Genomic DNA, 27,971 nt, shown 5'->3' on the forward strand with positions numbered 1-27,971 from the left:
AAATCACTGTGGTAAAATGTCATTTCATGTCTACAAGACACGTGTAGCAAAATGTAGCAAGAAACTATACTTATTCAATCTTGCTATCTGAAAGTGCAGCATGTCCAGTTTCTTTTGGTTTCTGCGTGGTTGTATCAAACAGAACAGCTGCATGGTATAGCACAGTTGAATCTTAATGACACAACCGCTTGTGAGTTAATATAATATTTGATTTCCAAGATGGTCGTGATACGAAATAGTCAAGAAATACTATCACCGGTGTTTGCACCGAAAAACAATAAACCTTCTCCTTTTTCGGTGCAAACACTGATGACGGTATTTTTTTGAATATTTGCAAAAACCTAATAACGCCATTATTCTGTACCATAACAATCCTTGAATAGAATATTAGCCCACGAGTGGCTGTGATATGACCAAGTTTCAACACCTAGCTATAGGCAGTGCACCATTCGACGTATCAACATAGTAACGCTGTTGAACGTCCCTGTTGTCAAAACCATGTGTCATAACAAACGTGTATGGTATACTAAAACGTCAATGTGTCTCCATATCTGCTAACCACTACCACCATATATTACTACTTGGAAGAGCGTTACACGTGACGTGCTTACAGGTATTATCCCATACGCACCAGGAATGCAATATATAATTCAATAACTTACCTCAAATCGACTAAGTATTCCACGTATGTACATGTCTGTAACGAGTTCGGTTACTGTCTTGAAATACAGCCCCTCTATCACCGTGCTTGATTTTCTGAGCCGCTTGGAACTATTACATAACCAACATATGCGTGTTTAGAAACTAAACAGAACACGGTTTAGGGACGGATCATTTCACCGTTGGGGGGGGGGGGGGTCCGAGTTTGGTGTGTTAAGTTTCTCAAAATGACCTCTCTCAAAATTGAATGGCCAACAAAGGCCGCATTTTCCAAACTATCTCCTGCTGGCCAATGCCCTCCCATATCTACACGGTGTTTGATATGCCACTCACTAAAATATTAATTGCTTGAATCAAATAATAATAATTAATAATAATAATTTATTTATAAAGCGTCAGTATCCACAAAAAAAATGTGATCAAAGACGCTGTAAGCAATTCATACAATACAAATATCACTTAAAAAGCAGTTTTAAAAAGTAAAGTTTTAACATTGGATTTAAAAGCAGATAAGGTAGGTGACTGACGGATGTTGAGTGGGAGATTATTCCAGAGAGTGGGGGCAGCAACACTAAAAGCACGATCACCATATGTCTTAGTACGTGATCGAATGGGGCAGAGTTTGAACTGATCAGCTGACCTTAAATTACGACGTGGAACGTATAGTTCTATCATGTCAGAAAGATAAATTGGTCCAAGCCTATGAATGGATTTAAAAATAAGAACTAAAATCTTAAAAACAATACGTTCAGAAACAGGTAACCAATGCAACTGATATAAAATTGGAGTGATGTGAAAGGTGATTTTGGAACGAGTTACAATTCTAGCAGCAATATTTTGAATACGTTGAATACGGTTGATTAGGTACTTCGGTAGCCCAAATAAAAGTGAATTACATGAATCTATTCGAGATGTAATGAATGCATGAACTAATTGCTCAGTAGCAGGTTGAGATAAATATTTGCGGATAAGCGCAATACGACGCAAATGAAAAGTGGCAGAACGGCAGATCTGTCCAATATGCGGCTTCATTGTCAGACAAGAGTCAAGGATCACTCCAAGGCTCTTGGCCTGACAATGGACGGGAATCAGAGCATCGCCAACACGAATTTCTGTAATCGCTCTAGTGGACAGATCACCCGAAGTAGCAGAAAAAATAACAAATTCAGTCTTATCATCATTCAAACACAAGAAATTTTCAGACATCCAAGACCTGACATCAGAAATACAAAGTTCAAGATTAGAAACCATTCTAGCTTCATTATCTATAGTACAAGACATATAAACTGAAGAGTCATCTGCATAAAAACTATAGAGACATCCATGACTTGAAACTAATTCACCTAATGGAGAAGTGTACATATTAAAAAGTATAGGTCCTAGAACCGATCCCTGTGGTACCCCAGTGTCAAGCGGATAGAATGGTGACTGGGTGGAATTCACAAGTACACACTGACTGCGATTGGAGAGGTAGGACTGAAACCACATGAGGACACTATCTGAAAGACCAAAACGGTCTCTTAAGCGATTCAGTAAAATAGAATGGTTCACAGTGTCAAATGCTGCGGAAAGATCAAGCAATACCAAGAAGACGTCCCTTTTCTCATCAAGAGAGAGCAAGATGTCATTTGTTACTTTAAGGAGAGCAGTCTCTGTACTATGTCCTGGTTTGTACGCAGATTGCAATGGCTCGTCCAGTGAATAGTTAACAATGTGGGAAGTCAGCCTCCTGGCAACAATACGTTCTAAAGTCTTCGACAAAAACGGCAAGTTAGATACAGGGCGGTAATTTTTAAGAACTTCTTGATCAAGAGATGACTTTTTAATGAGAGGTTTAACGACGGCTTCCTTAAAATGAGCGGGTACTACACCATACCGTAGAGAATTATTGAAGATTTCGGTAATGTGCGGTAACAATACTTGTATAATGTCAGGGTGTTTGAAGATCTTGGTTGGAATCGGGTCAAGGCAGCAAGTAGATGAAGGCGATGAACGAATGATCGTGTCAATTTCATCACCAGTAGTAGGTTTAAAAGCATCTAGGCGACAATCGGGTTTCATTTCAGCAACAGGTTGTGAATAGCGGTGATTAGAATTTCCAGGTACAGTGCCCAGGTTCAAGGTTAGAGACTTGACGCGATTTAAAAAGAATTGAGCAAAACGATTTGCTAATTCCGAGGAATCCTCATGTTTTGGTAGAACAGCAGAAGTGTTAGTATGACCAAGTAACCCCTTTACAACCTGAAATAACTGTTTTTGGTTACCCGCGCAATCGTCAACAAGTCCGGCGTAATGACTCTTTTTTGCCTCCTCAACAAGGCGCACTACGTCAGTCCGACAGGCCCTGTAAATCTGACGATGTACTTCCAAACTTGATTTTCTCCACACTCTTTCTGCCTTCATTCTTTTCAACCGTGCATCGATGATTGACTGATTAATCCATGGAACTGGTGTTCTTAGATGGAAATGCTGTTCTTAGATTCATAGATGATCATTTGAATGTAATTGGAACAGTTTTTCTTGCTGCTAGCTATATCTGGAAGCTATGATGGTACGTGAAACAGTTGTGGACTGAATAGCGTTAACGAATGCTTGTATGAAGTGAAATATGGAAGACTTTATGCAACGTTAACGATACAAAATATCTGATACAAAAAAAATAAAACCAGTGGATGATCCTGATGAAGATTATTGTGACATCCTTGTCCGTATTACTTATTATTTTTTGCTCGGATTAATGACAATTATCGATATTATTATGATTTGGTATGAAACTTGTCTCTTTCCTGACACGGATTGTAGTGCTACAAACAGACAAGGTCAACGAAATTCGTTCCGTTGCTGCAACCATTTTCGTCTAAATTAAGTTCCACAAAATTGGGTATTAAAATACGCGGTGCATGTACCCGTTTATATTTGTGTGATGATACATTACAAGAGTATAAAATATATACATAATATAACATAAGCGATGATATTTATAATAAAAAAAAATAATGTTTCGTACACTTGCAGTTTAATACAGTGCTGCCAATCTTACATATTTTGAATCTCTTCATAATTACTGTTATATCATATGGTCGCAAAATCACAAGCCTCTTTTACGGCATCGTCCGAGATAGCTGCTGTTATATCATCGTCGTAATTTCACAAGCCTCTTTTACGGCACTGTCCGAGACTCGCCATCGAAAAATATGCTGTGGCTTGCGAAAATGCCCAGTTAACGTTTTTTTTCTACAGGTGTGTGTTATGCCAATGCCATCATCCTTCTACTATTCGAGTCGTGATTTCAAAACGAGGTTGGACGGAGGTATGTTTTATTCCCTGTGTTTGTTTGTTTGTTTGTCTGTCTGTCTGTCTGTCTGTCTGTCTGTCTGTCTGTCCGTCCGTTTGTCTGTCTGTCTGTCTGTCTCATGCCTGTCTGTATGTTTCCTTGTTTCTTTGTGATTTTTTATTAGCCAGATATCTAAAACGACATGGGTTTATTCAAGTTATGAAACTTTAATTCAAAAAAATGTATTTGCAAATAATTTAAGGCGCTTTAAGTTCTTACCAGCTACATTCACATTACAGGGACCAGAGTCGACCCTAGTCCGTAAAACTAATAAGCAGGTTTTTGGGGCAGTGTTCTGGTACATGGTTGGGTTTGTCAACTGGGGTAGGTACGCAGCTTGTCTTGGATCTGGTGTGCCACCACGTGGTTTATGGATGGGGTGATCGCTGAGAATCGAGTCATCAACTAGAACCAGAGTCGATCTAAATGTATTTACACTAAAAAGTTAAGCCGGCTTCATATCCATACGAACATAAATCACTCTAACTGTTTATGGTTTGGTTTTACCAAATAGTAGATACATGTAGCTGACTCGTTCGAAGAGCTGTTGAGGTTAGCAGGTGTACTTCCTATCGAGTATCCTCTTAGTAAATTCGGTACATGCTTTTTTTTTTTTTTTTAGATTTACATACACTTGTCTGTGACTAGAGTAATGACACGTCTTCTATGTAAATCTTGTAAAATTGAAAATTCTCTTGGCATTGTCTTTTTTCTTTTCCTATACTTGATCTTTTCGTAGTAATGGTGACTGACGTCACTTCCGTCACTGTCTGTACTAAACGGCCAGAATCCGTACATATGAATATTTTTGCAGAAGAGAGTAGCAATGGTTAACATCACGAAACCTTCACTGCTGCCGGTTTTATTCCAAAACCTAAAGTAGAGAAGAAATATTATGTTAAAAAATGTATACAATGAAAATCCACAAAGCTGCAGGAAAAGGAACGAACATGACGGTCGCTAACACATATAAGCATATAGTTGATAACAACTTCAGATAAAAAATATTCCTATGGGCTACAGTGTTGTGAGTCTTCGATCGTCAATTAATAACATGAGTGTTGGCTTACCGCATACTAGTATTTCATAAAGCCGAACTGATTCGCAGACAGATTGGCAAATTGCTAGTCTGCGCAGACGCATAATTGTGTGACGGATAAGAATTGGGTATGGATGTGATTCTACCTGTTTGTGAGTTGAGGCCAGACTGGTACCGGTGCATACGCAACTCTGTAGGTAAAGTTTCTTTTTCCCAATGTCTCGTTCAAAATGTAGGTAATTTTTGAGTTGGCATGATCCATCAGGAGGGTATGCGCAGACATGTTATAAGGAAACCAAACAATTGATCCATTTAGATGTTCAAGGGCAGTCAGATATCTTCTATTTTTCTTAACCTTGGGGTTCTTTTTAGGGTTGTGAAGGTAAGTATTTAGGAAGTGAATGGCAAAATGGTTAACTGCGGTCAGGTTTGTATTTCGACCAACATCCTCTTCGAACCCCTTAACGACTGCCAGATTCATACGCATTATGAAATCATGTGAGTCGATCTCTTTCCCACATTTGCTGTCTTTCAAAATACCACTGCTGCCAACGATAGCACAACTTTCCTGTGGCTTCAGAGTGTAAAAGTTATCGTCAAAGTAATCCCGGAAGATACCGCGTGTTGTCGCCCTAATAGGCCAGTAACGTTGATGGAGTTTCATCTTCCCAGGTTGAACGTGATCACGGTATATTGCTAGTGATGTTTCAAGATTAAAATACAGGGAAGTGTTACCTCTGCAAGTATAAAAAAATTGAGCATTTAATAGAAAACATACGACGGTCTACTGCCAATGACAAACGATGTCTGTTATATTCAAATTAGTGAAGCATATTAAACTATCACTTACTACTATTTGCTAAACTCAAACCTGATGTTCAGGAATATACAAATGATTCATTTGCATAATTTTAAATAGCTTATAAAGTGACGTTTCGGCGTGGATGCCGTATCGCGCCGCGGGGCGCCCTCAGGCATCTTTAAACCCGTGAAGGCCGTTGAGGGCGGATTGACACGACGTTTTTGTGCCACAAGTTCGCTGAAATAGGTAAAGATTCACAATATGATTGTTAATAGGGGAAAACAAATAATGTACGTCCTTACCGTAATTCCTTTAAACTGTTTACAAACTTGATGTTATCAGGACATTCGCCACAAGGATCAAACCGACTATATGATTCGAAAGAGGGAAATATACGTTTGGAAATATGAGTAATTAATAAATTAAGTAAAGGAAAGTTGTTTAAAAATAGAATAAAAACTACTAGTTTCTATTCATGTGTTTAAAGTTATACGTTTTGTAATTTGTCATGTCTCTTGAATACACGCGTATGAAACCTCATTTATGGATACATTGCAGTGAAAAGAATCATAAATGAATTTATGTAAACGAGTGTGATGTGGGAAGGCAGCGATCACTTCCGGAACAAACAAACCAAATAAGGTTAACGTTAATAAACGGAGGAACTTGAGGTAAATAAAGAAATCGAGCGGTATTCACTACATCAGATTTTAATCAGATTGGTCCTATCTCAGAAAAATCATTTACACCAATCCTGTATCGCACGACGTCAATATTGTAATGCGTAGAGAGAACAACTACACTGCACTGGAGCAAGGAATAATTAACAAATAAACAACCGTTCGCTCTTTTCACACTCTTGAAATAATGCCCACACAATATTAATCATATGCTGAGACCAGCTGTGGGAACAAAAAGAAAACGACCCTAACAGTGCATGATAGCAGCCCCCTTCTCAGCCAATTAGGCTACCAAAGTACCATTTTCGTAACCCTATTCATATATTCATAAGGGTTGAGCAACGCAGTATTCAACTCTACAAACATGTTTTTTTTTCAGGATTCTCTAAGAATGACTAAAACATCTGCTAGGATACAGTTAGCAAGGGATGAAATCAGGCCCATCTTTATCATGTATAAATTATGATTCACATTGGTCGAGAATCAATGTGATAAAGTCTTATTGCCTCCACCCCCCCCCCCCCCCAAAAAAAAAAAAAAACATTTTAAAAAACAACAACAAGCAAACAAACAAACAAAACTTACCCTTGACGACGTAAGTGCGATTTTAGATTTCCGGACGACGGGAATGGTGAATAGCTAGCAATGATAGTGACCAGTTTTTCATTTTTCTCGATAAACACTATAGTAACTATACTACAGACGAGGACAGCGACCATGAATATCCATTTCTTCACGTCCATCAACATAGTAAATTAACAATCAATGTAAAATGGTTCCCTGTGAAGAAAAACGTGTGTTGATAAGGCGAGAGAGACAAACTTTAAATGTTTACCATGCCTGGTAAACACGACATCCTCGTCCCAGACATACTTTTTTGAAGTATTGAAATCATAAGTAGGGTCCTTACAATGGTATTTAAGTTTGGAATGACGTATGAGTTATATGCAAATACTGTAAAATTGCAATATTTAGTCGTGGTCAATTTTCTTACAGTTAGCTCTCTCTCTCTCTCTCTCTCTCTCTCTCTCTCTCTCTCTCTCTCTCTCTCTCTCTCTCTCTCTCTCTCTCTCTCTCTCTCTCTTTGGAATACGTCATGAGATGCTGACGAAGAGCTCCATTTCAAGTGTATTCCAACATTCCGCAACATACATACTCATACAGTTGCATGTCACGTAAATATGGATAAATTTAATTATAAACATACTAGATATAAATTACAGGGTGATATGACTCGATGTCACAAACTAAAGCTGGATGGCCATTCTTTGTATATTTGAGCTTTAAAATTTTGGGCGAATAAGTACAAGTGACGTAACGTTAATGTTATATAATAAAAAATATGTTTGTTTTTTTATCTGATTAGCGCTTTCCCACTGTGCTCAAAGTGCTTTACAATTATCACCCCTGGCACGGATCTATAACGGCACAAAGGCCTTCCTCAACTCCCTGGGGAGTATACAATCCATTGCAGCCTGTGTGAGCACATAGAATTCAAGATAAAACATTCACATTGCAACCTCTATCCTACCAGGTCCCCAATTATACAGTTGCGTTGACTAATATTATAAGGCAAAGTCGTAGGTCAAATCTTACCCAAGGACTTTAGCCATTAAGAAATAAGACGCAGTGACGAGGTTCAAATCTGCAACCTACAGATTCCAAACCCGGACACTCTCACCATTACGTTCCACCTGATCAGAATGGAAAATAGAGCTGCATATTAAACATAGATAAAACGTTAATCATTCCTTCGGAAAATCTCACAGTTATTTATAATTTCTGGGGTTTTCAAATGATGATGAATAAAGCCCCACATCTCACTGTAAATGTGAACAATATGAAGAAGTAGAAATATACATCTTACCTGTGTCTATTTCACCGGTGATAACATAAATAATTTGATGACGACCAACTCAAACACAGAAACAAAGGCTGCAATATGTGCAACTTGAAATTACGCATGCGCACGAACTGAAGTATCCGCAACATACTTCAAACTATTTTTGTTGTCAGACAACATATTGATGGGATAAAAATGTTCATTAAAGTCAATTTGATGACGACAAACTCAGACACTACAGCCAGGCAGGTGTACGCATGCGCACGGACTGACCTATCCTTCGTAATTCAAACAATGCATATGTTGTCAACCAACACATTGATGGGGTAAAAATGTTCTTTTAAGTAGTTCTGTACACAAACCATGAAACGGAATATCCATCCAGAGACTGATACTACCATTGTCGCAATCCAGAGCTGTTATTCAAGTTCTTCCGCGACACTGCGAAATAAGCTGGAGGCGGTCTTGGACAGTACGGTGCCGTAAAAGAGGCTGTGGCTTACGATAATGGCAACTGCAGACTGGAGACATTCTCTCTGGTCAGAGTATTTGTCTGCTCTGGCATGTTACAGGGCCTATATCGCCTGGTGGTATTATGTATATATTTGGCAACGACCACTCTCTTACTAAAAAACTACATTTTATATGCGTGTGTATATATTGATTTGTTTTTCACACTTCAATGTGACTGGAAATTGTATGTGTATCAATTTTACTATTCCATTGTTGTTTGTTGTGCTCTGTCATTAAAAAAATGTCCTATTTGTGACAGTTCCTATGGCAATTTACAATGTTGTATGTATACATCTACAAGTACTAGTATATTTGTTAGTCACTAAGGTGTACAAACTTGACTAGCTTTGCCATACATTTCTTGATCCCTTTTGTCATTGTATTCTGTATATGTATATATTTTAAGGTTAATTTTTATTATAATGGTGAATAAACACTTATTAATGGCGCTTTAGCCTGTAAGAGGGATGAGAAGAGCGCCCGCAATGGCTGACCTTTCAGTCTAAGTTTTATGTCGATGACCGCACTTTCGAGAGAAGCTTATAGACAAATCACAAACAAGGAAGACAAATGTACTATGCTTTATGTAAAAAGAATTTCCAACTTCGTTTTCGGTCTCTGGTTTGACTAAAATTATTATATATAACAAAACGTGAACGCAACGATAACATACAAAATCTTCATAATTTAAAATCCACTGTCGTGACTTCTGTGTGAACCAAGTCATTCAAGTTTTATTTTGTTACGTGCACCTTGGTCCCGGGGTACATGTACATAATTCAATTCTGACAAATGTCTGGGCATATTTTCATTTATTTTATTTTTAATTCAAATTTTAACATAATGGTGTTCTTTTGTGTGAAATAGCGAATTGGTGTGAGATTGCGAAGTCAACATCGGTAAGCCTTGGGAGACTACACTAGTAACTGGGGAAAAAGTTGACATTTTCGTACACAAAACGAATAAAGATCCCGGTGTCCAGTCTATTAGCATTGCATTTTCTCTAATAATCTATAAATTCCTATACGCTTTACACCTCCACTCACGCGGATTGAGGGACTTTGGCCAGACGTGGTTCAGTTAGAGACCAGGTTGGCATCTCACGCATCCACACTATGTATGTCTCCAAGCACTGGTGTGGGACATTGTTAGAAATTTCTCCTGACTCACTCAGTCTGCAAGCAGGACTTGGTTATGGTCTATTGTCATGAATAACGATGTGTGATATTCTATTCAGTGGCCATGTAAATGTGGCTTGATTACATTGCGATTTGTTGATTTACTTTCAAAGCTCGCTATGTGAAGATACATGTAAATGGGGTGAATGATGAGGAGTGGAGACCTCCCCTTATGCTCTGTGGGTGAACAAATGTTACATGTGGCGGGGAAAAGTATTTGATTATACCACCCCCCCCCCCTCAAAAAAAAGAAAAAAAAGAGAGTAAAGAATAAGGTTTCTGTAGTCAGATCTATCAGTGGATGTAATCAGGGTGATAAATCTTGCGTATGTTAGGTATGGCAGTTCTCTTTTTGGAGGATGTGGTGGTCCTGAAAAGGACCGTTTGGTTTGTGTATGCTTAGCATACGATTTACTTGGATTTGGCTTGGGTCTTCTTGGGCAAAAGTACTGCCTGGATGTTTGGCAATACACCACCCTGGGCGATGGTGACACCTCCCAGAAGCTTGTTCAATTCTTCGTCATTACGGACAGCCAACTGCAAGTGACGTGGGATGATTCTGGTCTTCTTGTTGTCACGGGCGGCGTTTCCTGCCAACTCAAGGATTTCAGCTGCCAAGTATTCGAGTACGGCAGCCAAGTAGACTGGGGCACCAGCACCAACACGTTGAGCGTAGTTGCCCTTACGAAGGAAACGGTGAACACGGCCGACTGGGAACTGCAGACCAGCACGGCTGGACCGGCTCTTTGCCTTACCCTTTGCTTTACCTCCTTTACCACGTCCAGACATTTTCACTTACTCGATAGTCGGTTATGAAAAATATTTAATTTGCCGCTCAAATTGCCGTATTTATTTGCTATGGTGGGATTCTGGTTGCGATCACATTTGACCAATCGCATGACATATAGGTGCAATTTAACCAATGGCCATAGAGCTGTTATCAAAATTTAACATAGTTGTTATAAACAAAACCAGTGTCGTGCTGGGTCATGCTTCAATGTAATGCTATAATGTTCCCGCCTAGCCGGAATCTCTAATTAGCATATCTGAGGATATAAATACACGTTCTATTCAAGGACAGACTATCATAACTCAACGACCTACACGTATTCGACATGCCTCCTAAAGGAAGTGGTAAAGCCGTCAAGAAGGCCGGTAAGGCCCCACCAGCTGCTCGTAGTGGTGACAAGAAGAAGAGAAAGAGACGAAGGAAGGAAAGCTATGGTATCTACATCTACAAAGTCATGAAGCAGGTTCACCCAGACACTGGTATCTCCTCCAAAGCCATGTCTATCATGAACAGCTTCGTCAACGATATCTTCGAACGTATTGCCGCTGAAGCTTCCCGCCTTGCACAGTACAACAAAAGATCCACCATCACCAGCAGAGAGATCCAGACTGCTGTACGTCTCTTGCTGCCCGGTGAGCTTGCCAAGCACGCCGTCAGTGAGGGTACCAAAGCCGTCACCAAGTACACCAGTTCCAAGTAAATCGTATGCCAAGCGTACACAAACCAAACGGTCCTTTTCAGGACCACCACATCCTCCAAAAAGAGAACTATCAAACCTAACAAAATCTAATTTGTGTTTCATCAGAAACAAGTAATTTACTCTATTGATAAACAATATCGCCCCTAGTCTGATCGTACGATTTAAGGTGCGTTTAACACACATTTATTATTAGAACATGTTTTGACTCCTTGGTACCTTAGTTTTTATTTGTCTTCGTCAAGTTTATGCTGCAGTGATTTACATTTTTAGATGCATTGTCCGTGTATTGACCGACCCTTTTGTAGTATCATCAATGCCACTTCAACATAGTTTAAGGGCGGGATCAATAGTTCAGGAGGGGGGGGGGTAACCATTTTAGTTCTCATCCGACAAACATTACTGGTATTTTACTTTTAGTGTAATCTGTTTTGTACGTTTGAATGTACACATATTGCTAGCTGAATATTTCATACGTTAAAATACTTGCTTATACTTCAGCCTTTACAATGACCGTCATTTCTTACTACATACTTATTTTGTGTTCGAATCGTAGTATGTACATTCCAGACCACTAAAAGAACGTGGTCTGTACATAGTGATACCTCAGACCACCATAGGTGCTACATGCTACTACTGGCACTGCTACCATACTAAGAAGCACACAGTGCTGTATGAAACAAAATCAATTGTTGCCAAAATAGAATGGGGTGGAAGCATCACGTCTATGGTTGTCCCATAATGCAATTTATCGTCACATACAACCACTGTGCATGTTTTCACATACGTGCACGGTGTAGTGCAAAGTAATTAATAAACCTACCCAGGTCACCCTGGCCCAGCATGCATCACCCCCCCCCCCTTCCGAACTGGACGGGTATTCATGAGCTCACAGTCAAACTTCGCAAAGTGATGGCACTACATCATTAGACTGTCGACAGTCGCTCGCGCCTTTTTTCCCTCCGTTTTATCTAAATTCCGATCCGGCGCAACACTAGTCTAATCGCAAACTGATATCGAGGGCTCGACCATTCGGGCCTTCGGCCCTCAATATCAGTTTGCGATTATACTAGTGTTGCGCCGGATCGGAGTTTAGATAAAACGTAGGAAAAAAAGGCGCGAGCGACTGTCGACAGTCTATACATCATTAACCAAACATTTAAACACTATGACTCAGTCACAAGAGACCAATTAATTATATCAATAATCATACAGGCTCATGCCTGAGAGCGTTCGCCCAGTTCGCAAACATTTAAGCCTTATTCAAGTGAAAGTATTAAAAAAAATGTCTAAACGAAATTTTACACACACACACACACACACACACACACACAGTACATGTATTACTATTACAATGTAATCATGGTAATAGAATGTTGGCATAGTTAGAAAAAATAACATAGCATTAGCACATTGTATATAATTCCCCCTCCACTGTGATTGTTCGGTCATCTTCATTCGCAAATAAGTTTGCCAGCCTCTGTTAAAGCTCAATCGGAGGTTATAAGGCCAAATAAAAAAGTTGTCTGGTTCCTGTTACCCGACCCAACCTAGGCTAGATTTTCACGTCGACCCGAAACTTTTTTTTTACGTAGAAACTGACATCAACTTAAAAAGATAATATAAAACTATTCTCCTAATCTGTAATGGCTGTACATCTGATAGGAAGAAATAAACAACAAAAAGACCATTTGGAAAACAATGGGAAACCTGAGCTAGAGATTCACCATAGACCCTCCATTGATGGTCTATGGCACAGGCACTCGAATCAATGTGTATGATTTTTGTCTTCTACACATTGATTTGAGTGCCTATGGTCTATGGTGAGTCTATGTCTGTCACAGTCCCCCCCCCCCCCTCCACTGTCTATGGTTAGTGTGACAACGTGTACGTACGTCATTACATGTTTTGAATGCATTTGTACTTTTTGTTTTCATGAATGAAAAGTCCAAAATAAACTCCAAAATAAAGATAGTAAAAAAAGAATCGTAATTGATCAGCAAGAGAATGGTGCTTGCAAGTTTCATACTATAAATTTGAAATAGTTACATGTAAAATGCTCACGTTTTATTCAAGGCAGCTCTGTATCGAGCTTCAAGTAAAATTGAGATCCTAGCGTGTCAACTATGCCAATATATGAGCGCTGATTGGTTACATTGGTCATCGCCTAGACCAACAAGCGGCGTGACGTTCATAATTATGCTAATAATATGCTATCCCTCAAACCAATGGGTATCTCCAACTCGCTGGTTTCACGACCAATCAGGAATGATATTCTAATAGCTATGCAAAACATTAATCGCTACTCTGTTCGTAGTTACGTTCGCAAACACACTATATAAATCAACGCCCGGCATGTACTGTTATATCATTCATTTGATTCAAACTTCAAAATGTCTGGACGTGGTAAAGGAGGCAAAGGTCTAGGAAAGGGAGGCGCCAAGCGTCATCGTAAAGTTCTTCGTGATAACATCCAGGGTATCACCAAACCAGCTATCCGTCGTTTGGCCCGTCGTGGTGGTGTCAAGCGTATCTCTGGTCTCATCTACGAAGAAACTCGTGGTGTACTGAAGGTATTCTTGGAGAACGTCATCCGTGATGCCGTCACCTACACCGAGCACGCCAAGAGAAAGACCGTCACCGCCATGGATGTCGTCTATGCTTTGAAACGCCAAGGCCGTACTCTGTACGGATTTGGTGGTTAGATTTCAAACTACTAAACCCAAACCAAACGGCCCTTTTCAGGGCCACCACATCCTCCAAAAAGAGAACTACCTAACCACTTTTGTTGTATGTGTATGTGTGTTTGAAAGCGAGATCAGCAAGGCAAGCAATGTATATCATTTTAGTAAAACTCGTGCCTGAAGGTTTCCTATACGATATATGATCGATCATAGAGAACGTCAACATCACAGCAGATCTAATAGACTTCGAAATTTATTATTTTATAGTATATAATGCAATCAGCTTTACAAACGTTACACTAATATATTTTGAACGTCTCATTTTCTACAAGTCGTGTCGTCATTTAGTAGTTCGAAAACTGACTCCATCTTTTGTCATGTACGTGAAAACCACAGACAAGTTAGGGCTCGGCTTACACCCGTACTTGTGTCTCTCGTGTGGCTTTATGCTCGGAAAGTTTTTATCTCAAATGGCCATGCTGCCAGTGGTTGCTTAGTTAATTTTCCCGTTATCGACAAATAGAGTACTAGTTGTAGTATATTGACGCATATGTAAGTAACATTTGTGTGATACATCTATTTTCCTTGGAGAAACGAAGACTTGCAATAATAAAGCGTGTGCCCTGTGCATGATTTTAGCCACGGACTGTGATCCATGGACCTATTATCTCTTGTCTCAAGAATAGATACATGTTGTGATTTAACATATATCACAATACAATTACTACAGACAACGAACACCCGATGCCTTAGTTTGAAACTTGTCGGACAGCCATTCTACTACTTGAAATTTCCTCATCACTGACTTTGCTATGGTCCTCTCATAAGAACCATTGCTATATTCTGATATCAAATTTCAAAGTTTTATGATTTTGAGCGTGACAGGACTTTTTCAACTACTTCTTATCTTCGTATTATAAATGTTTGTTTTTTATTTATTTTTTAAATATATTTTTTTTTAGCATGACAGGACTCTTTGAACTACTTGAATATCAACTATATAATATGGTCTTGTACAGTCCACAGAGCACAATTACAATATCTTAATTTGGCTTATGCCAAGATAGCTGTTCTTATCTTCGTATTATAAATGTTTATTTATTTATTTTTTTAAATATTTTTTATTGCTTTCCATACCTTAACAATTATTGTGTATCATGCAGATTCCCTCTGTAATTAGACTTTGCAAGTCAGAGTAATTGTTAGTATGTAAATCATGGTAAATGCATACAATACTATAGTGAAACATTCAATAACAATTGGAAGTGCAAAACTGGCAGTTATGAAGAGAAACAAAGGGCCATTCAATGAATAGAAATAAAGGGCCACTCAATGTCAATAGACAGACACATAAAAGCACAAATCAATGCAAGATAAATTACACAGCAAAATTACTAACAAATGCCACAGCCACAGGATGCTGATGCGACTTCACAGCTACACACCATACATGCAAAAACATAGTTTGCCTGGGTATTAAAAAGACAGTTTCGGCTATGCCTATGTCGAGAAGTGATAATTCCATACTACAGACAAATTCGCAATGATAACATTCGTCTCTGACACACTATTAATGTGAACTTGATGTTGTTAGGTTTGGTAGTTCTCTTTTTGGAGGATGTAGTGGTCCTGAAAAGGACCGTTTGGCTTGTGTATGCTTGGGCATACGATTTACTTGGAACTGGTGTACTTGGTGACGGCTTTGGTACCCTCACTGACGGCGTGCTTGGCAAGCTCACCGGGCAGCAAGAGACGTACAGCAGTCTGGATCTCTCTGCTGGTGATGGTGGATCTTTTGTTGTACTGTGCAAGGCGGGAAGCTTCAGCGGCAATACGTTCAAAGATATCGTTGACGAAGCTGTTCATGATAGACATGGCTTTGGAGGAGATACCAGTGTCTGGGTGAACCTGCTTCATGACTTTGTAGATGTAGATACCATAGCTTTCCTTCCTTCGTCTCTTTCTCTTCTTCTTGTCACCACTACGGGCAGCTGGGGCCTTACCGGCCTTCTTGACGGCTTTACCACTTCCTTTGGGAGGCATGTTGAACGTCGGTTAATAGTTCAGTATAGCATGACCACGTCATTTGTCTCGTATTTATATCCTATCATATGCAAATGAAGGATCCCAGTTACTCTGTACACCGTGCGCAGGTTTGTCATGTGAAGCGAGGTTACATCATGCAAATATATGGTCTGTTTGATATATATCTTAAATTCAATAGCAGCTGCTGTGTCATTGGTTGTCTAAAAGTATTCACATTTTGATTGGCTAAAAATGACTGCATACAGGATCCTACTGCAACCTATAAATACGGCGATGTCGCCATATTAACACGTCATAATATTGTGAACTACAGTGTTAATCTATCAAAAATGTCTGGACGTGGTAAAGGAGGCAAAGCAAAGGGTAAGGCAAAGAGCCGTTCCAGCCGTGCTGGTCTGCAGTTCCCAGTCGGCCGTGTTCATCGTTTCCTTCGTAAGGGCAACTACGCTCAACGTGTTGGTGCTGGTGCCCCAGTCTACTTGGCTGCCGTACTCGAATACTTAGCAGCTGAAATCCTTGAGTTGGCAGGAAACGCCGCCCGTGACAACAAGAAGACCAGAATCATCCCACGTCACTTGCAGTTGGCTGTCCGTAATGACGAAGAATTGAACAAGCTTCTGGGAGGTGTCACCATTGCCCAGGGTGGTGTATTGCCAAACATCCAGGCAGTACTTTTGCCCAAGAAGACCCAAGCCAAGTCCAAGTAAATCGTATGCTTAGCATACACAAACCAAACGGTCCTTTTCAGGACCACCACATCCTCCAAAAAGAGAACTACCACAACCACGTTACTTTTCAGGCCATACATACATACATACATACATACATACATACATACATACATGCATAAGTAATGTGTTGAACAGACGTGAAAAATAAATTAAATCCTGACATTTCGATTGAACATTCTTTAGTTAATATATATCAAGGCGAGGTGTAAGTAGTTCGTCACCTGAAAGTAAACCAACAAGAAGCCCAGAGCACACGTACCTGAAAGATAGAATAGTATAATTTACGTACATAAATACATACATATATATATATATATATATATATATATATATATAAATCGGGTTTTGACCTGGCATTTGTGTCTCGCCAATTTTTCCTTTGAAAAAGAATATTTATTCGAAACGTCGGATTTAACAGCTATATACACGGACTAGTTTATTAGTTCCTTATGCATTTCTTTCTACATACATACATACACACGTACACACACACACACACACACACATACATACATACATACATACATACATACATACATACACACACACATACATACATACATACATACATACATACATACATACATACATTCATACATACGTGTATAACTGAGATATGTTGTTTCACTGCAATATAAACTTCAGGGTAATACCGTGGAAGTATTACCCACGTGAATACTTCCTAGTCTTGTCCCTGTGCGGAATCGTTGCGATTTACCCCTCCACTCACTGGTTTAGAGACCACGTTGGCATCCAGACTTAAGCTTCCATGGTACATGTAATTCTACGACATTTTGACAAATTATTAGTTTCAATTTCGCTTATTTTTGAGGGAACCGTTATTCATTAGGCCAAATAAACAATGTTCATTTCAACACTCGTACTAGTTTTGTTCAGCAAACATAGATGTACTGTATATGTTAACCCCTGCCTTACTTTTTCATTTACATTATTTTTCGTAAATTACTAGTGGAATGATATTCATTTCCTTGTTCTTTTTCCTCTTTATGTTTTGTGCGATGGACTGAGGCTTTAGCATTCAAAATAAATAACACTCAATAAACATCGTGTTTCCGATGACCCGACCTTCCCTAAACATTTTAAAGCTATCTAAATAAAAAGATATAGAAAATCATTGTTTTCTTGACCTTAATCATAGACCCTACACGTAGGGTCTATGCGAGGTCTGTTTTCTTTCTTTCTCGAGTGATGTCTATAGAGACCATACATGTATCACGTTTTATCAAACCATCACATTATGGGTATTCTGACCGACATTTGTTTGTTTGGGGTAAAATTAAAAAGATAAAATAAATTCTCGACCTACCTAACCCTTTTTCTGAGGTCATTTTTTCGCCTTTTGGTCATTATCTCAAAGGCGGTCTTTCTATTAAATGTATACTTGCAAATAGACAAGCTGTTAAACAGGGTTGAAAAACATTAGACCACCTTATGCGTGAATGGTAGGTAGAGGGTTTTTTTGTATCACATATGAAATCATATCCCGTTCGAGAGTACTATTTCCCACATCAATGTATTTCAAGGACAACTGGTAGTTTACAGTCTAATTTTAGAAATTAGATTAATATTATCCATTAATTACTTTGTACTATTAGTATTAAAGTTAGCTTTAATAAATTTAATTATTTAGATATCATTCCATAGTTTATCTGATGTTAATATTGTGCCTTCGTTGCAATAAGATGAGAAAGTGTAGACTTTTCGTTTGCTCAGTCCGTCTAACTCTAACCTCTGTCAGGTAACAAAGAAGTCCAAATATGAACAGTTGCGGGGCAAATTCGAAAGTGCTAGATCTAGCATTTCACCATTTTTTGACAAAATGCTAGATCAATCTTTAGGTCAGAAAACTGTCCCCAGCATGTTTTTTCCCCAACAAAATACACCAAACCCCTTTACTGTAAGTTAAATAATCAAATGCAAATAGCTTTACACGTTTTAGAACCTTCTTGCCAAAACACTCGGGCTCAATATGCTCAATGACTCTCTTTTCAACAAATTCTTTTAATAGTTAGTGTGTGTGTAAAGGTGATGGGCCCGGGTATTGTTTTCCTATTCCAATCTAGTCTATTATAATAAGGTAGCACCTTTGTTTCATATTCTTGGACGCTCACTTTGTATGTAGGAATTATTGTGTATTGTTTACTCATGGCGTTGCGTTCCCCCTCAAATAAAAAGCTCCAGAGGGTTTGCTGAGAGCACAAACAAGTAATGCTGAGAGTGATAATGGTTAAAGTTAACCCCACGACCCTAGTATTTCTTACAATATTAATTATCCAACACATTCCATCTGATAGAAATAGGGCATCTGATCGAAATGACATTTTTTCGCCTAACCCGACCGCCAATATTTTTCTCCCAGAGTCCTTTTATTTTTATTTTCGATTATGCGATATTTCACATTTGAAGAGTTCTGTGTGATTTATTTGTTGGGAGATGTTCCGCGACGAGAAATATCGTGGCCCGGGGTATCGGTACTACGAAAGCCGTAGAGGGACTTCTGACTTCAGAAGTCCCTCTACGGCTTTCGTATATCGTGGGTGGTGGCACTATTCCTCAAAAAAATCAAATGAAATTCTAGATTACAATAATGAATTACAAGATACTGTGATATATTCTAGTTCCAGACAGGGACAGGATTACGTAACCATGGATCTATTAATAGATCCATGGTACATGTATTACGTGTTAAATACTTCATCTTAATGGTATTACAATCAATGACGTATTTAATACGTAATACTGTATCTGTCTGGAACGGGACTAGCTAAACCGTCATTATATTATTCATCAAAATACCACCAACTTTCCTATTTGTTATTATTGATGCAAGCTCGTCTGTGTGTGTTACTGTATGTATCAACATGGTACTTTTGAAACACTACAGCCTTACTAACATTACAAACCCAACGAATAAATTGTCTTGGTACTTTAGTCTAGCATTATCATGTTTTCCTTCATCGAATATTTCACTGTACACGTTGGCATCTAGTTTCAATAATTGTAGCGTCATGTGGCGGTTTTGATGTTTTTTCCGTCTCTTTTTGGTGACTTTTTAAGTTTTAGTGTTTAACCCGCACCTAACTAAACACTAAAACTTAAAAAGTCACCAAAACAGACGAAAAAAAAACTCAAAACCACAACAAGACACTATAATTATTGCAGCTAGTTGGCATCCAAACTACAAATACTTTATACATATACAGATATATCGGTTTATTACATGGCCAATCGTACAGATTGGTGAGGGCGCGAACCAGGGTAATCGTGAGCAGATCTCGAGGGGATATACATGTAAAAATCTACCCGGATCCAAAAAACATATCACGTCTACCATCTTACCCAAATTCCAATCTCTGATTGGCTGAAATCAGCCTCCTCATGACCAATGACAAAGACTTACTCACCCGCCAAAAGTTCGACATGTTAAACCTTGAACTGTTGATATGTAAAGCATGTTTAGTTGAACACCATACAGTTTAGCATTACGTTCGCAAACACACTATATAAATCAACGCCCCGCATGTACTGTTATATCATTCATTTGAATCAACTTCAAAATGTCTGGACGTGGTAAAGGAGGCAAAGGTCTAGGAAAGGGAGGCGCCAAGCGTCATCGTAAAGTTCTTCGTGATAACATCCAGGGTATCACTAAACCAGCTATCCGTCGTTTGGCCCGTCGTGGTGGTGTTAAGCGTATCTCTGGTCTCATCTACGAAGAAACCCGTGGTGTACTGAAGGTATTCTTGGAGAACGTCATCCGTGATGCCGTCACCTACACCGAGCACGCCAAGAGAAAGACCGTCACCGCCATGGATGTCGTCTATGCTCTGAAACGCCAAGGCCGTACTCTGTACGGATTTGGTGGTTAGATTTCTAAACACAACCAAACCAAACGGCCCTTTTCAGGGCCACCACATCCTCTAAAAAGAGAACTACCTAACCACTCTGCTTCATACGTAGGAACTTGAAAAAGGCCCATCTCTGACTCTGCATAAATGATTCCAATGTCTGTATTTTGGATGCGAATTTCGGAAAGTGTTTAGTCGTGCATTGTCTTGATTTTTTCCCCTCATTTTAAGCTATATACACGTACCAGTCAGTCATGACTTTGTTGCCGAAGTCTCTGGGCTAACCACACATTGCAGTGCAGTTGTCTGCTTGCAGACGGAAAATTCTGGACTCGACATCCTTGTCAGAATCCCGTTCCCATACACTGAGGACTAGGCCAACCATAGTGTAACTTCAGTTTATAATATTTGTCTATCATGTATGCAATCTGTAGTTTCCATTTGTTGACATTGCCAAAACCTCCCCGCAAACTGAAATTAACAAAGTGCTCACAACGTATAAGTATCGTGTGCGATACGTACAAGTGTACAGAATACATGTAACAGTTCCATTTCACTTGTCTTGTTCAGTCCTATCAAACTCTTTATGATATCCACGAGTGGTGCAACTCAATTGTAAAATACAACACCGGTATTGTTAGTCTGTAAGGTACGCCGTGACGGTGCGCCCTCAAACATCGGCCAACCCCTAACACTGTGAGAGGAGGCCGGTGAGGGCGAAACGTCACGACGTATCTTACAGTCTACGGTATTGTATGCACTACGGTATTATATACCTGTTTCTATGATTATGAAGGGAAGGACAAAGAAAGTTTCCGATACTCAACCGACCGGAATTTTACAATAAGCTACCACATACAGCGCTGACAGACAGTTCGGTCGGTTTTGGGGTCGAAAATGTTTCAAAAATACAAACAATTAAAAAGATAAAATAAAATCCCGACCTACTTACCCCGTTTCTGAGGCAGTGTCATCCGAAACGCATAATTGAAATTATTATATTTTTCTCGCCTAAACATGGGAACGACATATATCAGTGTTACTTTATATTATGTGTGTGTTTATTTATTGTGAATTTTTAGAAATTGTGTCCGCATCGTATATTTTTTTCTGTACATATAGATCTAGATTGTACATTACAAAACGAGATAGTCGATCGAGTCTTGGCTTGGTGCACGGTAGAGTTGACTTCTCAGACAGAGCTCATAGCTCAGAGGTCGCGCACAGAGCTCAGATACTACCTCAGACGATTTCGTCCAAATAATTCATTTTATAGTCAGAACCGATCGCAATCTTTATGGTCTTTCATTCTTAGTGAACATGTAGTCAGATATTAAACATATCGCTGTATGAAGTGAACATACAGATATGCAATGCCAAAAATGGCGGACAATTCAAGGTTACGCTAATACTGAAACAAATAAACGAGAAACGACCTGTCTTTAAACACAGACACCAAGTGACTCTTATATTTATAAAGTAGGTAAAGCACTGGCATCCCCGTAACTGCTAGAAAATGTGTAGCATGCATAGGAACTAGGATGCTAGGTTGTATCCATGAAAATAGTCCGTAATTCGCCATCATTACTGCGTACACACTCAACTATAGAGGGCGACCTAACCGGGGGGGTGTTGTTGTGTATTGTTTAATCTACTTTACGGCAAAACTACGTTATTCAGGCATTCTCTAAGTTTGAAATTTAGATTTAAGCAGGAATTTCAACCATGTTTTACTACTGTAGATAACACTCCTTGCAACATTACTTACTTAGTTGTATTCAGTACTTCTCTCCTTTATCTTTTCTTACACAGTCCTTCTATAACTGTGCTGTATATGATGCAGACATAAGCTTGATATTATGTAATGATTTCATTACTGGATTACTTTGCAGGGTAACAAATAAAAGATTACAGAATTCAACGATGGCCCTGCCATGTAGACATGTCACGCAGAAACTAACCTTTCAGATCAAGGACAATTTAGAACGAGTGTACCTAAGATTGCCAATAGGGCAATGAGTTAGGGCACTGTTGAATTTATGTGAAATCTTAAGATAAGAGACAAACAGAAAAAGCCAAAAAAAAGGAGGCATTGAAACAAGCTGGTCATTCATAGACATGCTACACCAAGAGCTTAGATGCCCTTAAATATTTTTACCAGTGAAAGAAATACTGTAGATTGTATGCTATGCTGAAAATGTCTTTATCAATGTTTTGCATGAACATTTATTATAGATATCTACAGAAGTCAAATTACATAGAATTTTGATTGGCATAATGAATGGAATTTCATCTCATCACAACACCAATTAGAAAGTATATGTGTAAGATTACAGTCTTATACTGTTTTTCTCTATAGCAATATTTTGATGCAAATTTTGAATCAACAACAAACATGTATTTAGACAAGGCTGATTGTAAAATGCAAGAGAGTACAATGGAAAACTTGTGTACAAAGTAAGCTGTGAAAAGATTCCAAAAACTACTGAAATGGTGTGATGTGTGAACATGACTCATCCCATCAGATATAGGCTAACAAAGAGCAGTATGCTGGCTAATCAAGTAACATAATCCTCTTTTAATGTATGTTCATCAACTCAACACACAACTGTTAAATACACACAGCATTCACCACATCCAACAATTTAGAAAAATTAAATAGATGAGTTTTAAAACAAAGTATGAGTCAGTGTTTCATATGAACAGCATGCATTTATTTGAATGCAGGAAAACATAATGTAGTGAAAGACTTGTCACGCTTGTAAGCAAAAATACAAAAAGCATATAGCGTAAATGGCACTGAAAATAATCTGTATGAACACATTAATGTATTCTGTCAATACTATGGTGATCATCACTATGATGATGATTGATATAGTTATGACATGAATAGAATATGTACTGTACAGGGAGCTGTGTTGTGACAATGATAGACTAGCCAGACTAATTTGATTGTATAAGATAGATTTCCGCCATAAAACTTTGAGTCGATGTTTTCAAAACAACAGGAACCACTTCCTGTCCTCGCAGTGACCCGCAGCTGCCCCGCAACCTGCACAATAGTTACAGTCGCAGGCCCGCAGCGACCCGGAGCAGCCCGCAACTTGCACAAAGCGACCCGCAGCAGACCGCAACCCGCACAATAGTTACACTCATCGCGATTCCCAGATAACACAGCGCATTGAACGTGGTTAGACCTGTGTAGTTGATGAGGGCGCACAGTACAGGGTTATTCGAGTACAATTATGCAGTGGATATCGGAACATACAAAACAACCCTTTTAGCAATGCGACGATTGACAGTCATCTTCATCTGACGACGTCGACTGACAGCCATCTACATATAGTCTAGATCCTGACAGGGACCGTAACACGCGCACTACAATCCCAGACTAGGATCTCCATCTGGGAATGAGGCATACTGGAATAAACCCTGCGATGCATGCCACTTTAGCTGTCAGGGCCGTTCACTGAACTTAGATATTTTGTTAGCAAGTCACAGAAAGCTGCCGATGGATTTACAATTTGTGGAAAGATTGCCTATATGACAAACACAAAATCCAGGAGATTTTGATTGGAAACGGTGGTGGCCATGGAAAACAAAGTAAGGGATATTGAAAAATTCTCAATTTTTGTTACCTCAAAATGTTCCCAATAAATGTAAAAAATCATATCAAATTTATTTTTGCCCCCCCCCCAGAAATCAGCGCCCTCAACGGCTATCAAGATTTCAACCTGTTTCTGTTCTGATTATGGATAATATCACCGAATGATTAATCAGTAAAGGCTGTGTAAATTCACTGCAGTATCATCAAACATACAATTTTGTCATAGTTTGAATAGCCTTAGAATGTTAACATTTCGTACAGTGTATGAGTTTGGAATGTAGACCAGAGACATGTACACATGAGTTAGGGACTGGTCAGTTTCTCTGGCACGGGGGTGGAATTTTCTATCGTGTAGACAAAAAGTCACTAACCCCCCTGCAATACCAAAAAGGGCAGATCCCTTATTTCTAAATAAAACATGGTGGCACACTGTCATCTGGTCTCGCTGCCAGACTCGTGACTATCATCCCTAAGCTTTGTAAGCCTTGCCTATTTGACTTTGAAAATGAGGGAATAGGTCAAAGTGTCATTAGAAAGCTCTCCATTGATAACAGGGATGTAGAGTCTATCAACCACGTTTTCGATGTTACTCAGTTGGCAAAGGGTGAATTTTCATTTATGGCCAAATTACCTTGAAGGTCAAGGTCAGTGTCATTTGCCAGTTTGTCGACATTCATAGATAATATGGGTGTAGGAACTAATAGTCTTTATATGTACTAAGCTTCCGATGCTACTAGGCAAAATGTTAAGTTTTGTGACAAAAATGGTCGCTATTTGGATGTTTTTGGAAGAATCAAGAAATGAAGTGACGTGTATATGCACAGGATCGCTATAGTATTAGATATTTACCATGTTTTGTTGAAATTGGCCTGTGTGTATTATGATAGAGGTGGGCATGGACGGATGCACATACATGACCCTAGGGAGTAAGGTATTTAAATTATTGAAATAACGTGACATGTATGTGTCACCTACAGTACACAAAATGTATGCCAGGACTGATTGAACTTGAATTATGCAGAACAAGAATAGGACTGATAACAGATAGTCATTCATATAGTCCTCTCCTGGCTCTATCTAGTGAGAATAAATACGAAATGGAAACTGTGACAATAGTATAATAATGCTTTATTGAATTCTATAAAAATGTATCACCTTTCAAAAAATATAACAGTTGAAACATTTTCATGATATTAATAATTAACATACTTGTATACTAGTATATAATGTACACATATAAACTCAGTATACGTAAAATGTCTATACTGGAATAAACAGTGCTCAATACATATGTATGTAGAGTTGTGTAAATAACACAATATCAAGCAACATTCACAAGAACAGTTGTTTCATGCTGTTGCGATCATCACACTGATCACTGTGTGTGTGTGTGTGTGTGTGTATTCATAAAAGTTATTAAAAAATTGGGTTGCCATGGAAAACAGGCAAAAATATTTACAAAAGGAAATACATTGGGAAATTACTAAAAGATGTTTTATTTTACAAATAATTCTTTGTACAAAAAATCTCCATACATGCGAGATGATCATGTTTCACATCATATGACGTAATCTACTCAAATGTTGCTCAGTTACCATGGTAGCAAGTATAGTGTAGTAATAATACACTGCTAACCACGTTGGTTTATTTGGCACAAAATTAACATTTATTCAAAGGTAATATATAGTGCTCATTCAAAGTACATCAGGAGCAATTATGGACAATGCAATGGAGAAAAATATAAATATTGCCGTATTGCCACAATTTACCATTTAACACACAAGTTTTAAAAGTAATGTACAGCTTTTCCCTTATGAAAATAGAGTGTAAAGGCTCGCAATCAAAGTAAAGTATAACTGTTCTCAGAGCAAAGTAAATTGTAACTCTTCCCGCATCACAATAAAGTATGACTTTTACCAATCAAAGTAAAGTATAAGTGTTCACCAATCAAAATAAAATGTAACTGTTCCCCTATCAAAGTAAAGTACAACTGTACCCCAATCAAATTACAGAGTAACTGTTCCTCAATCAATGTAAAATGTACATGTAACTGTTCCAAAAGCAAAGTAAAGTGCAACTGTTCCCTGGTTAGTCTAGTTCCTATACAGAATCGTTACTATTTACATCTCCACTCACAGTATAGTCAAAGTTGTTACACTACAAGTCCTGAGATGCACGAGCTGCAACTTAATGTAATTTAAAATTCATACACACCCACCCAAAGTCATTAACATCATACCTTTATTTTTAATGAATCACAAAATTCTAACCAATAACACAGCCCTCATGAAGATAGTGGTTATTGGGGCAGTTATGTAATGATATATTTGTCAGCTTTGGGTGCTACTTATACACTGTTCATCACTATAGCAGCTGGGGTTCACTGATGGGATGAACAACCCTTTGTGCTTCTTGAGGGACTTTGACCAGATGTGGTTTAGTGTGAAACCAAGTTGGCATCCAGACTATTCCCTGTCAGAGTAAAGTGAGACTATTCCCCTAGCAAAATAAAAGTAAAGTAACATCTCTAATCAAAATAAGGGTTAACCTTTCCTCAATCAAAGTAATGTGTAAAAGATCCCCAATCAAAAGTGAAGTGTAAATGTTCCTCAAAGTAAAGTGCAACTATTCCCCAATCAACGTAAAGTGTAACTCTTCCTCAAAGTAAAGTGTAACTGTTTACAAATCAAAGTAAATTGTAAATGTTCCCCAAACAAAGTAAAGTGCAACTATATATTGTCAATCAAAGTCAAGTGAAACTGTTCGTCAATCAAAGTAAAGTGTAACTGTTCCCCAAACAAAGAAAAGTGCAACTGTTCCTCAACCAAAGTAAAGTGTAACTGTTCCCCAATCAAAGTAAAGTGCAACTGTTCCCCAATGGAAGTAAAGTGTAACTGTTCCCCAATCAAAGTAAAGTGTAACTGTTCCCCATCAAAGTAAAGTGCAACTGTTCCTTAATCAAAGTAAAGTGTAACTCTTCCCCAATGGAAGTAAAGTGTAACTGTTCCCCAATCAAAGTGAAGTGTAACTGTTCCCCAATCAAAGTAAAGTGCAACTGTTCCTTAATCAAAGTAAAGTGTAACTGTTCCCCAATCACAGTAAAGTGCAACTATATATTGTCAATCAAAGTAAAGTGCAACTGTTCCTTAATCAAAGTAAAGTGCAACTGTTCCCCAATGGAAGTAAAGTGTAACTGTTCCCCAATCAAAGTGAAGTGTAACTGTTCCCCAATCAAAGTAAAGTGCAACTGTTCCTTAATCAAAGTAAAGTGTAACTGTTCCCCAATCACAGTAAAGTGCAACTATATATTGTCAATCAAAGTAAAGTGTAACTGTTCCCTAATCAAAGTAAAGTGCAACTGTTCCCCAATCAAAGTAAAGTGTAACTGTTACCTAATCAAAGTAAAGTGCAACTGTTCCCCAATCAAAGTAAAGTGTAACTGTTACCTAATCAAAGTAAAGTGTAACTGTTCCCCAATCAAAGTAAAGAGTAACTGTT

At 38.6% G+C, this 27,971-nt stretch overlaps 6 protein-coding genes and 1 pseudogene across 6 annotated transcripts; 4 read left to right on the forward strand and 3 right to left on the reverse strand.

Annotated features, from left to right (window-relative positions):
* Window positions 1–4,618: 4,618 nt before the first annotated feature.
* LOC144450584 (CMP-N-acetylneuraminate-poly-alpha-2,8-sialyltransferase-like) lies at window positions 4,619–7,264 on the reverse strand. Its single transcript, XM_078141226.1, has 4 exons — window positions 7,101–7,264; window positions 6,138–6,203; window positions 5,180–5,770; window positions 4,619–4,868 (listed from the first exon to the last, which is right to left on the reverse strand). The coding sequence occupies exons 1-4, from the start codon at window positions 7,262–7,264 to the stop codon at window positions 4,619–4,621; spliced, it is 1,071 nt and encodes a 356-aa protein (XP_077997352.1).
* A 3,196-nt stretch (window positions 7,265–10,460) lies between these two features.
* LOC144450523 (histone H2A) lies at window positions 10,461–10,838 on the reverse strand. Its single transcript, XM_078141167.1, has one exon. It carries the CDS (start codon window positions 10,836–10,838, stop codon window positions 10,461–10,463), a length of 378 nt encoding a protein of 125 aa, XP_077997293.1.
* A 326-nt stretch (window positions 10,839–11,164) lies between these two features.
* Window positions 11,165–11,539, forward strand: LOC144450796 (histone H2B-like). Its single transcript, XM_078141520.1, has one exon. It carries the CDS (start codon window positions 11,165–11,167, stop codon window positions 11,537–11,539), a length of 375 nt encoding a protein of 124 aa, XP_077997646.1.
* Window positions 11,540–13,929: 2,390 nt separating this feature from the next.
* Window positions 13,930–14,256, forward strand: LOC144450823 (histone H4). Its single transcript, XM_078141560.1, has one exon. The coding sequence runs from the start codon at window positions 13,930–13,932 to the stop codon at window positions 14,239–14,241; it is 312 nt and encodes a 103-aa protein (XP_077997686.1). The 3' UTR covers window positions 14,242–14,256.
* Window positions 14,257–15,248: 992 nt separating this feature from the next.
* Window positions 15,249–16,268, reverse strand: LOC144450712 (histone H2B, gonadal pseudogene; annotated as a pseudogene).
* Window positions 16,269–16,595: 327 nt separating this feature from the next.
* LOC144450656 (histone H2A) lies at window positions 16,596–16,973 on the forward strand. The gene has a single exon (XM_078141301.1). It carries the CDS (start codon window positions 16,596–16,598, stop codon window positions 16,971–16,973), a length of 378 nt encoding a protein of 125 aa, XP_077997427.1.
* A 3,602-nt stretch (window positions 16,974–20,575) lies between these two features.
* Window positions 20,576–20,887, forward strand: LOC144450826 (histone H4). Its single transcript, XM_078141563.1, has one exon. It carries the CDS (start codon window positions 20,576–20,578, stop codon window positions 20,885–20,887), a length of 312 nt encoding a protein of 103 aa, XP_077997689.1.
* Window positions 20,888–27,971: the final 7,084 nt, after the last annotated feature.

This window comes from Glandiceps talaboti, chromosome 20 (assembly GCF_964340395.1).
Source record: "Glandiceps talaboti chromosome 20, keGlaTala1.1, whole genome shotgun sequence".
Lineage (NCBI taxonomy): Eukaryota > Metazoa > Hemichordata > Enteropneusta > Spengelidae > Glandiceps > Glandiceps talaboti.